This window comes from Scatophagus argus, chromosome 13, assembly GCF_020382885.2.
Source record: "Scatophagus argus isolate fScaArg1 chromosome 13, fScaArg1.pri, whole genome shotgun sequence".
Lineage (NCBI taxonomy): Eukaryota > Metazoa > Chordata > Actinopteri > Scatophagidae > Scatophagus > Scatophagus argus.
Window position 1 is genome coordinate 15,020,474 of NC_058505.1, and position 12,859 is coordinate 15,033,332.

Sequence of the window (12,859 nt, forward strand, 5' to 3'; positions counted from 1 at the left end):
TGATTGTATGCAGGTGATTGCTGTTTAACACTCGCTTTTGAATGTGGAGGAAGTCAGTTGCTTTGCTGACCAGCGGAGGAAAATAGACACAAAGGTTGTGGTTCTCCTAGAGGAAGTTTAATATATCACTGTGGAATCAGGTTTTGCATGTATTGGTGTATATTAAAGAATTCCCGACAAATGTGTATTTTATAGACACAAATCACAAAAGAGACATTTATTTGTGTGATACCTCCACCAAGCAGACTATACATTATTACAGTATTTCATGTATGTGAGGTGATCCACTTGAAAACACTATAATACCGTTTTAAAAAGTTGCAGATAAAAATGTGACAGTTTTCATTCAAAAACATCCAGACTGAAGCTAGCTGTGTTGCATTCATAGTAACTTTTTAAGTATTACATGCACAGAGGCTTTCATTGTGTTCTTAAATTGAAAATAGCCTATTATATATTGCAATGTTTTTTAGTCAGACATTTCGTATAACATTGATAGTTTGTGTGTGTGTCTATGTGTGTGTGCATGTGTGTTTGAGGGAGAAACAAAAAGGAATATTGCCAACTTTGGCCGCTGAATTTTTACTTCTCATATGTATCATCTACACAGTGTTGCAGTTGAAACATGAAACCATGAGAGTCATTGATTAGCAGGCATGAACAGAGCACATCTTAATGTTGGGTTTACATTTTAATAACAGGCAGGGGTTACAGCAGTAGTTCATACAGTGGTGATAAGTTCAAGAGATTGACGAGGAAGCAAACTCATGTCATATTGTTATATACTGACCAGCTCAGATTCAGCCACAAAGAGTTTTCTTATTTGTCTTGTGTGAATCATACTGTACTCCTTCCTCTAAGCCACCACAGAAGCAAAGTTTTAGAGCTCATTTGGATGTAAATTATGGTCTTATTTTAGATGCAGTAATGAATAAATAACTTATATATGAGTTAAGTGATTTCAGGATAATGCTTTCGCTGCAGAGTGTCTGTCAGGGAGGATTTAACAGTCGGGGATAAAGCTGTCTGCTCTGGACACTATATACCTCTCGTCCTGGAATAAGTTGAAAGTGGTGCCAGCTCTTCTCCATGCTATTCCAAAACTTGACACAGTATATTGAGAGCCTTAAAATGCTTTTGATTATCCCCCCATCCAGCCTCTGTCTCTATTCCCATGTTGAAATCTTCTGCTCTTTTTCAGAATTATTGAAATATGTGTAAATATATGACCACATTAGCCATTAGAAAAACAGATAATAAAACAGGAAGCATTCTCCAAAAACTGCATTTTTGTCAAGCATATTTATGGCATATACTTACAACAGAGAGAACTGTAATGCAGTGCATTGTTCACTGTGCCACAAGGTGTAGCAAATTTCTGCCTGCCTTAAAGACATGACTCACTCTCTGCTCGCCTTAATGACAAGATGAATGAAATTAACATACTAGTCACTTGTAATTAAAATATTTAGCTAGTTGATCAAGTTTAGCCCCCTGGCAGCTATCAAAGGGCAGCTGCTGTGTTAGGATGCAGGTAAAAGAGACAGGGGTGTCAAACTCAATGAGCTTCTTCCTTTGTTACTTATCCAGTCTTACCCCAGTGTTTACAAATGAAAGCCCATCTGAGAATATCCCCCATTCCACCTGATAATACTGCAGTATTTGTCAGCGGTCCAGGTTTTCCCATCACTCCCCTGCTCTCAATATACTGGCTTTGAAGCATGCAGGATGCAGACATCTTTTTTTATTCCTGCATGGTACTGTACAGACTGCTTCTCTGCATGTCATTTAAGAAGCTTGAGTCCCACAGACCGCACACTTTTTGTCACTCCGAGGGAAAAAAGTGCTCATAGTTACTTTCTCTCCTGGCTTTGAGCATGCATAGAAACTTGAGAGTGGGGGTTTAAAGAACTGAAAAAGGCATGATTAGTTGATTTCTAATATTTTATAACAATGAACTGTCTTGGAGGAGAAGGAGGAAAAGGCATTTCAACTAAAGCAGTTTAATTTTTTTTTTTTTCAAAGTAAAGCTGAGGGAATTCATTCTCTGGCCTCAAGTGTTCCCATCTATACTTGTGCGCTAATTAGAGGCGATTGTTCGGCCATTTTGAGTCCACATGCTGGGTCACTGCTGGATAGTTTGAAGTCGTTAGCAATTGATGATCCACTCAGAATACCCTTTAGAAAAGCCTTAACAAAATCCCGAGAAATTAGACTCCATCTATGTTGTCTTGTCAGAAGGATGTTAGGAAAATGTTGTCTCAAGTGTTTAATGAATATTTGATTTTAACTCTGAATTTAAATCTTATCTGATCTCCTCCTAGACAGCCCATTGGGAATAATGAGGCGAGTTGAATGAGGGTGGGTGGATAAGACAGAATTGCCTCTGTGATGGACTTTTGTCTTGCTGCAAAAGGTATGGGAATGTCATCATCAATCCAGCTTTGTACAGCGTGTTTTTTTTTTTTGTTTATTTTTTTTAAAATAGAAATATCTTGCACTGTGGGCCTTTGGACTGACAATTCAAGCATGGCTGTCAGCTATTTTCAGCAAACAACATGTTTGAAGTGATGATTTGCATTGCCAAACCTTTTTCGGGGACAACATAAACGCTATGGAGGAAGATTTGCAGCAAACCGTGACCAATAAGCCAATTGTTAGTTTGATTTAATGCAGCTGTATGTGCATTTGTGGATGCTCTGACATTATATTTGTTTGGTTGTCATATTCAAATCAAGTTTGACCTGCGGTACTTTTTAACCAGTCACTTACGGCGGCATGGCCTGTCTCTTTGTCATTGGAAACATGTCGTCTAAAATTGTCATTTCTATGCTAATGTACAACAGGAGTAAGTGATTTGGCCTCAGACCCATTTTTTGAATGCTCCTCCATATCATTCCACTCACCAAATGGTTAAGTTTTATCTTGAGTGACACTGAAAATGAATCACATGTTCAATGATTTTGCTTTCTCAGTTTGAAATCATTCCATCAGTTTCTTTAAAAACACACTTTTTTCTGCCTTCATGTCAGTTTAAGTTTCTTGCCCATCATACATGTTTCTCCATTAAAATGTCTCAGACAGAATATACTCAAAGAAAAACAGAAATTATTGTCGTGCCTCTTGCAGATCCATTCATTTTTTTTAAGTCAGAATGGACTTTGATGCATTTTTAGCCCCTGTACCAAACTGCCTTTACAAAACAGGTGTAAGAACTTATGCCATGATTTTTTTCCTCCTCCTTCTTCCTCAGTCTTCACCACCTCCACCTCCTCCACCTGCCACCACCTATCTGTTTTCACACAGCACCACATCATTCTCCAGCATGCTCACCTTCAAGCAACTGTGTGCAGTTTTACTAACTGTGTATATCCCACTTCTGCTTATCTTCATCCCTTCAGGTATCATGACAAACAGGAAGTGACCAGTAACTTCCTGGGAGCCATGTGGCTCATCTCGATTACCTTCCTCTCGATTGGCTACGGGGACATGGTACCACACACGTATTGTGGGAAAGGCGTGTGTCTGCTTACAGGGATTATGGTGGGTGTCTTTCTTCTTCACTCACAAAAAATGCACTAAGTAACTACACTGTCAGCTACACTTTGACCATGCCTGAACTCTCTGCAAAAGGAAACCCAGTGTTGAGCAAGTTTATATCTAATTCTACTTGTGTCATTCCCAGCACGTCAAATACCATCTACCATGTACCCAGTGCCTCACCCAGACACAGAGGGAAGCCTTGTGTGCCTGGATGAGATATACATGACTTTCACTCAGGAGACCACAGTTTGTGTCTTGTGTGAAACTAAATGCCACTGATCTTTTCCTAAACCTAACCACTTAGTTTTTGTGCTTAAACCTAAAACTGGAGAAACAAGCAAGACTTGCTAGATTTTGAAAGAATCTAGCCGAAAAAATCCCACCCCCTCCTTTCAGGCCTCTCTCCAAAGACACTTCTCTGAAACACATGAACGTGCACTGCCTGTGATTACACTGACTGCTTCATAGCTCCAGCGTGTTTGAGTATCTACTGATTGCTGTGATGATGTTCAGAGATATTCTACAAATATAACCAAAGTGCCTCTAAAACACCTTACCAATCCAACCTTTAACCTAATTGGCCTTTTCCTGTTAAGCACATATTTAAAAGGATTTGTGGCAGGGAGGCTTTCCGCGTCAGCCACAGACACCAAAGCTTGTGACAAAGCGTCAGTATGTGACGAGCTGGGATGAGAACATGTGGAAGTTTTATAGAGTCGATAAATATGTGAGGATTTTGTGTTTGACAATCAATTCATGTTCATGTGTAACTGAAGATCCTGAAATCTCACATGGTGTCCAGACACCAAAAATCAGTCTGGTATTTTTTCACACACTGGTATGTGAATGTTGTGTATGCTGCTCCACCTTTCTGATGAAGTGAATTCAAACTTCCTTCAGAAAAATAGTCTCATAAACATTTATCTGAGATACTTTGCTGTACTTAATCGATGCATAGTTGTTTCTATCCAAAAAACTTTGATAGGAGTTTCAGTGCTCCACATGGTGTCCTTATTGGTTCTCAGTTTATTTATGAACACATTTTTAAAGGTCACAGAGTATTGCTCTTTTTGTTTGATGACATGTTTGTGCAACAGGGAGCTGGCTGCACTGCACTTGTGGTTGCAGTGGTAGCCAGGAAGCTAGAGTTGACCAAGGCTGAGAAGCATGTCCACAACTTCATGATGGACACACAACTCTGCAAACGAGTGAGTCACCATACACTTCTGTATTAAGATTAGCTGTGACAATAGATTGCTGTTTTCTACAGAAAGGATACCTAAAATGTTTTGCTTTGTAACCCCTTAAAGCAAAGATCTGTCTACTTCTGAGTCATCATGACAGGTTGACCAAAGAGTGATTTTCCATCATTCAAGGTGTTCATTTAAATTTCAGACAGTGCAATTTGATTAGATTTTAGAGGCCTGAAGAACTTCATTAAATCTAGATATCGTAGGTAAAAGACAGATTGAAAAACACTGACACTGTTAAAAAATAAGCGGTGTTGTGTGGCAAATGTATGTTTTTTTTTCTTTTTCTCTTATTTCACAAATGATCTCACAACTATTTGGATTTATCATTTGATGAACCCCAGTTTGAGAGCAATGGTTTAAAGGATGTCCTCACAAATGCCCTACACTGATACTAATCTTATTATCTTTCATGGTCAAAAATGTAAAATCACATTTCAGAAAGTCTTTTCAAAAAAAGTGTCATTTCCTGAAATTCTTGTGTTTCATGGTTTGTATTAGCTTAGCTAGCAAAGATATTAAGATAGTTTTGAAAACTAAAGGTCTTCTTAGTTACGTGCTACTATTTCACCTCTCTGTGTAGTTATTTATTTATTTATTTGTAGTAATATTAATCATGGATGTCTGATCTGTACATCTTACATGTTTTTCTTCTCTTGTTTCACAGGTTAAGAACACAGCTGCCAATGTACTCAGGGAAACATGGCTCATCTATAAACACACTAAATTGGTCAAGAAGATAGATCACGCCAAGGTGCGGAAACACCAGCGCAAGTTTCTCCAAGCCATTCACCAGTAAGTCCTGCACTGCGTTTGTTTTGTGTCTTCCAATGCACAATGAAATGTTTGACAAAAATACAACAGAGTTGTTCACCACCAACCACCGAGAGGAGTCACTCAGCATGCACCAAAAATACAGAAAGCACAGTATGTTGTTGAGAAATTGTTCCTAAGATGTTCAATCCATGTGATTGCTTTAATTGTTATTTGTGGTACAAAATGTTTAGGCTGCATTATTATTAATAGCTGTTCTGCTAATAAACTGATGAAATGTAGTCTAGCTGAGGATATTTGGTAGCTTATATTCTTATGTCCTCTCCTAGAGTACCATTTCCTTTGATTGTTATGCTCACATACATGTAATCACACGCAAACACAAGCACACACACTGCAGTCTAGTGTAATGCTCCTTCCTATTCCCCTCCCTGCCCCCCTCTCCCTCCGACTCCCCTTTTACCCCGTGCTTACAGTGAGAAGTGTAATGGTTTCACTCGTTTCGTGAATGTTGTGGGGTTAAAACTCTGTACTGTGTTCTGTCTTTGTTTTGCTCTATCACCGCAGAGCTCAGAAGTAAGTTGAGTCTTCTATGTATCCTCCTCCTACTGTTTCCTCAACATCCTCCTCCTTCTCCTCCTCCTCTCTCCATGTCTGCGTTTGACATGCATGAAAAAAATGTTACCAAAAAAAAAAACAAAAAAAATGCTGGATGCTGAATCGTTTATGGTTTTTCCTTTTACTTCAGTGTTCCATTTACTTCCCTCTCCCTCCCATACCCCCTCGAATGGAATGAAACAAACAAACAATAATTAAAAAAATAAGCATCAACATTTTTTTGCCATCGATGTCAATAGTGGAAGGTTGTCTGGAGAGAACGTGTGAAAGAAAAAGCATCCTGCACAGAATGAGCTTGGAGCTTTTGTTGGTCCGGCCAGCAGTTCATAATCATCTACGATGTACTGTATAATGTCTCTCATGATTAATATAGCTGCTCTGGAGGCTATATTAACCTGCATCTACAGAACTCATCCTACACTCCTGATGGTTTTGTGATGACATGAATACACGCATACAGTAATATGCAATAGTTATAATTTATCAAGGACATTTTGGTCATAATTCAAATAAAAAGTCCAAAAAGAAAATTAAAAGTGATAAAACTTAAAGTATTATTATTTTACTACACAACTAGGAATTAGTCCATTAGTCCATAATTAAACTTGAAAAGAAAAAAAATAAAAAGAAGGGGAGCTGACTGCTGTAGAAACCACCACAATGAAGACAGAAAACAAGTAAAGTGAGCAGAGCTGGAAGGAGGGCTATTATTAAAAATATTTTAGTGGTTTAATATTTAAATCAGGAGTGTTTTGAACATCGTTGGAAATCAACAGACCTTCATCCTTTGTCTGAAAAGTTCGTGGCCTAACTTAGAAGGCAGCCGTTAAGAAGCCTCGCCGCCGATCCCTGCCAGTAAATGGGTATGTGTTACTGCAGTTTACTTGATAAATAAACACATAGCTAACGTAGACTCACTGTGTTCTGCACATTATTTTAGACACTTGACCTTTGTTTGCGAATTCTGTAAATAAATACTTCCTGGTAATCTGCAACCAGAGCCAGATATACCAAAATACCCTGCAGCTAGCTCACACCATAAATCTGTGCAGCCTTTCTGATCCACAGATACATTTAGCATTTTTGCAATACTAGTATTATGGACGATATTAGTGCCTCATATAGAAAGAGCTGGTCATATGCTGTTTTATCATATTGTATATAAACACAGAATCTGATACTTTTGCACCAGGACCTTATACTGTATTTATGAGCTTTTAGTATGACTCAACACAAGTTACAATTGAAGTCAAAAGGTTTGCGTAATCAAATTCTTCTTAATTTAATTAATTGTTATCATTCATTATTGCACTTTGTTTTACTGTTGCCATATATTTTTGAGATGATGTTGGTGTAACCCATGTTTCCTGCATTCAGGCCAGCATATCTCTGCAGTTACCTACAACAAGGGATGTTGTCCAGCAGACTGAGCCACCACAGAGGCACACTTTTGGACTCTTCAGCTTCACCACAGAGGTGATTTTTATAGTCTGATAGATTAGGACCACTGAGGGATGCCATGAAGTGTTGCAGCCTTTAGTAAGTTGAGCTTATACTGTAATATTGCCATGTATTTGTCTCGCAAGTAATACTGATGCTGCCTTGTTTTGCAAAAAGTGCCCTTGACCAAGGTAGTGGCATCCTCAGACATTGATTAAATACAGAGAGCACATTTCTCCATGTTGCACTGAGTATAATTCAGTTTGACTGTAAAGAATCTTCTTCTTCTTCTTCTTCAGATCATTTGAGTGGCCTGATGAAGCTCAGGTGTTCCTCAGCCCTTCAGTGGAGTTATTGTTTGGCAGGTATCAAACATCAGTCAAGTGACAACACAGCATCGGGAAAGCCTGGGTCACCACAAGGAGATGTGTCAGGAAGACCATTGTGACCTGAGCCCTTATGGAGATCATGATCTGGACAGTTTACAAATAATGTTATGGCATCTCTATTTTGTGAGTTAAATATACATAATTTATAGTAGCATTTTATTGGCTATAAATAAAGATTTTTTTTTTTTTTTTTAGTTTTAAGAAAAGTTTTGATAATTTTTCAATTTAATTGTAGGAATCCCATCGTATGAATGAAATATCATTAATGTTTGAACAGGAGATATGACAAGACTTGCATTCAGGAAAACTGAAAAATCTAGTTTGTTCATTTAACATCCAAGAAAGAGCTTTGCTAGTCATCTGTGGTGTTTTGCTACTGATACCTCCTGGTAATTTTTTGAATTATTGAATTTCCCTCGGGATCAATAAAGTATCTATCTATCTAATTAATTTTAACTTTCTTCCTGTCCACAGATCAACGTTTTTATACCAGAAACACTGATTTATTTCATCTAGTTTCTATAAGAATAACATGGATTGTTCTGTTCTCTTTGTAAATTAAATTATTAACAATGACTGCTTTCATTGAATTATGGGTATTTTATTTAGATTTATAGCATCGGTGGTGTTTCTGGGTCAGATGTGACCTAGTGTGTGCAATGGGGCAATGGGTCAAGGCATTATGCTTTTCAGCAGATGAATGCACACATACATGCATGTACACACACAAACCCATCATTGGCGATTACTCAAGGCGAGTGACTGTGAATGACTGTCCTCTCTGTTGGGTCTTCAGATGACTCTAAAAGCTGAACTGCAATCCATATACTTTGGTGTAATGGGGCGATGGACAGGGAGAGAATTGTGTCATTAACCCTATTTCTCTCTCTCCTTGTGGTTGTGTTGCTTTGTCTCTGCTGTGTGATGGATTTCTATTTCATGGTGTGCAGCTTCTTTCTACATAAATTTCATCCAGGAGGAACAATGTTCCTTTACTTGTTTCATGTGATGTGGAATTTTACCAGACCGGTCTTAATGTTATCCTTAAGTATCAAGGGCTTACTGACCTTCCTTCAGATCTGAATAAAGGATCTGTTTGGGGAGACGTGTTGGACATGATGACATGTCCATCAAAATTGGTGCTACATTATTGTGGTGGTGATGCGACTCAGATTGGCTCCCTCCAGAACGCTGATGTTGGTGTGTCTGTCCCCAGTTGATCCTCAGAATCTTTTGTAAGGATCTTTTGTGGTGGTGTTTCAGGGCTCTCAAGTTTCTGCTGTAAGTGATCCATGATTCCAGTTGACACAGCAGGGTGGGGAGGACATTTGCTCTGTATTCCAGGAGTTTTGCTTGGGCCTTATTTCTCAGTCTTTAAAGGCTCTTTTCCTGACTTTGTCATAGGCTCCACTGACACAACTCAGGCGATGGTGAACCTCAGACTCAATGTCAGCTTGTGAGCAAAGAAGTCTGCCAAGGTAGTGGAGGTGGTCAACATTTTCAAGAGTGGCATTGTCCACAGATGTCTGGTTGGGTAGTGGTTGATGTAAGACCTGGGTCTTCCTGATGTTTAGGACTAGGTCCAGTGCTCTATATACCTTGGTATAGACATTCAGGGTGTCCTGGAGGTCTTGTGCCGAATGTGCTGTGATGACACATGCTGTTATGTAGAAGTCTTAATATTGTGATGTATTTAGGCAGTTGTACCTTGATAGCATGTTTCATAAAGCCTGGTGATCTACTGTGTCAGAGACCTTTGTCAGGGAGCCCATGCACAAAAGTAGCCTTTGTTTTTCCTGGAGTTGGCATGCTGTGTCTGCTTCACATCTGGATAGGTGGAAGATCATCCAGATGTGAAGACCCATGATTATTCTCGAAATATTTCCACTGACAATGTTAATGATGCCTGGACACAAGTACACATTGCCTGTTGCTGACAGGAGCAAGATGCCCTTGCGGTTTCCATATTTAGCTTGCTGCTCTTTTTGGTCACTGTTAGAGCATCCCTGAGCTCTGAGGGGAGTTCTTTTTACTAGACTTTGGTCCACTTTTCTGTAAGGTTTCAGCTGGATTCTCATCTTGGATGGTAGTCTTGTGTGTAGAATTTAATGTAAATGACCATAAATTCCAAAAAAGAAGTGTTCAGTTGAAATGAAGTTGTAAGATAAAAAGTTGCAACACAGAATTGGCTAATATTTTATACTTGCTTTATAAACAGTAAAACTGGACTGGATCATCCGACAACAGATGTCATAATATTCTGCAATTAAAATTGACATATAAACTTTGACATATACCAGCATGTGATACTTAATCATCAACATGTGTCCCTCTGATCTAAACTGTAGTCAAAATAACTGATAATTCAAAAATTAGGTACAATTTCATGTAAATGGTATAGATTGTCCAAAAACATGTGCTGATGAGGAATTAAATTGGCTAAAAAGGTGTAACATTTGGGTGATAATTTAACATTTAAGATCTAAAAACAGTCGAACCAGGCCGGGAGGACAAAGGTCTCACTGTCAACAGGAGGATAGCACAGAGGTTAAGACATTACCTCCAGCTCCTCACAACAAATACACCCTGATGTTACCTTACTGGGCTCTGTAAGTCAGTTCTCAAAGAAGTACCTGTAAAGATTATGTAAAGCAGAGTGATGTTATGTGACAGAGAGATGTAAATAACTCCAGCAGTAATTTCATGAGAAAAACTTGATTGCTGTTTTCCCCCTGATTTCAGATCATGTTCCTGCTTTAGAAGTTGTGTTTGCTTTAGAAGCATGTATCGTGGTGATCTCATTAGAAATGCAGCTAAACTCAGTAGCTGCTGAATGTTCCCTTGCTAGCACAGGTGTTCTTTAGCAGTCAGCTCCACCTGTTGCCCATAAGGTGTCTCCATTTTCAGACTGTCAGGCCACGCATCCTCATTTAGATAACAGCTTGAAAACCTAGAAAGTAAAATGGCAATTTAAAATATCAACTGTTAAATTCAAAATTAAAGATAGAAAGAAAAAAATACAAAAAGCCTATTGTTAATGTGTAAATGAAAATAATACATATTTTATTTCAATTTTAAGTTTTATGTATTTTCATTGAAGCTATTTCACTTCCCATTTTGAGTCTCAATCTTGATATTTTTGTTTTCTTTATTTCTTTAGGTTTTATCTTTCAATATTCTGTTTGGACTTTTAATCTGAATTATGACCAAAAATGCCCTCCATACTGATGAGATTGAGATGTTTGTTGTTGTTTTAATATTGACTTTTATTTTTTTTTTTTTCTTTCTTAAAATAATGATTGCACATGACAGTGATGACATGGCACAAAAAGACATGACACAACACATGGGTTTTAAAATAAAACGGTATAGTTAGCGCTTTAGGCCTTTAGCCCCTATTCTTTGACATCCATAAGGGATGATAAAGCCGAGCAAACAGACACGTACGAGCTGAAACGGTTTCCCACAGAGATAGAGCCGTAAGCGAGCAGTCTCACTCTGCTCTGATATACCGATTTGCACATGAATAAATGCCCTTGAATGTCATCCTGTCTCATAATTTGCCGAACAGGGAAATTCTTCCTCTCACACATCCAGATGATGGCTGTGTGATGCCACTGCTAACAATGGCACATTATTCACATCAGTGTTCTTGCAGTGCCATAATATATTTGATTAGCGATAAAGAGACACAGTACTGAAGGCATCACAAAACATGTCCGATGTATCATTGTACAAGTTATCTGAAATGTCTATGTTGCCGTATGTTCAGCAGTGTCATTACACAATGTATTTCTGCCACACTTCATCTTTTATCTGTGGCATCCACACACACACACACACACACACACACACACGCACTTCAGCTCTGACAGTTTCATTGTGCGCAAAGTCACTCACATTCACTGCACGCTTACTGAATGACCAGTGTGTATATATGAAGTCCTACCACCGAGCTGTGTGTAGCACTGAAAAAGGGCATGTCATCTTTTTCCATTTTTAATGTCTTACTTTTGGAGTGGAAAGAGATGGGAATGTTTTGATTTCAAACATAGATTATGGGAGGGTTTCTTGTATGGAAGCATATTGCAGTCTTTCTGGGGAAAAAAGCATCATGTTTTGTCCTAGTGATAATATGTTTTTGGAATTATGTTGACTTTTTTTTTTCCCCCATTCTTATTCAAAAACCAAATCATTTTTGGGTTGTAACAAGATTATCTCTCAGTATTTAAGTTTAAAAGTGCAACTTAAAGCTCTGCGCTATTAGGAGAAAAAGATCTTGTTATAACAAAAAAAAAAAAAAAAAAAGATAAAACATGATAAACAAAGTCTTAATTTTTTTTCAGAAAGAGTGTAGTATGCTTCTGAAATTTTGCATGTTTTGGTTGGTATTGCATTGACCAAGACCAGGAATGCTTGTATATATATATATACATATATATATTTCTATATATGTATAAATATAAATATGTACATATATTTACAATGCATGCAGGTTGTCCTCTCTGTTTTTGATGTCATCTATAAGAGAGCACATCTGATAAAAAATGTGTTATTCCTCCTCCTTCTTCCGTCCTCCTGCCCCTTCATAAACCCAAACACCCTGTCTCTCTGTGCTCCACTCCTACAAATCATCCTCCTCTATTCCCTTATGCCCTTCACCGCTCTTCTTCACCTCGTTCCCTTTCTCCTTTGTCCACCTCTTCCTCTTCCTGTTCCCAACTCCCTGTGCCTCCACCAGACTGCGCAGTGTGAAGATGGAGCAAAGAAAACTCAATGATCAGGCCAACACCTTAGTGGACTTGGCAAAGGTAAGTCTTGTGTTTTCATGTAACCTTAAAGTGG

The 12,859-nt window shown here is 38.3% G+C and overlaps 1 protein-coding gene across 2 annotated transcripts in view; it reads left to right on the plus strand.

Moving 5' to 3' along the window:
- kcnn1a (potassium intermediate/small conductance calcium-activated channel, subfamily N, member 1a) overlaps positions 1–12,859 on the plus strand; it is a 51,507-nt gene that overhangs the window by 32,853 nt on the left and 5,795 nt on the right. The window contains exons 5-9 of one of the 2 annotated variants that reach the window (XM_046409070.1): positions 3,402–3,543; positions 4,641–4,751; positions 5,461–5,588; positions 6,135–6,143; positions 12,756–12,825. In XM_046409070.1, coding sequence (XP_046265026.1) covers positions 3,402–3,543; positions 4,641–4,751; positions 5,461–5,588; positions 6,135–6,143; positions 12,756–12,825 — 460 coding nt within the window. The remainder of the gene's footprint in view (positions 1–3,401; positions 3,544–4,640; positions 4,752–5,460; positions 5,589–6,134; positions 6,144–12,755; positions 12,826–12,859) is intronic. The other variant, XM_046409071.1, reaches the window with a different exon arrangement.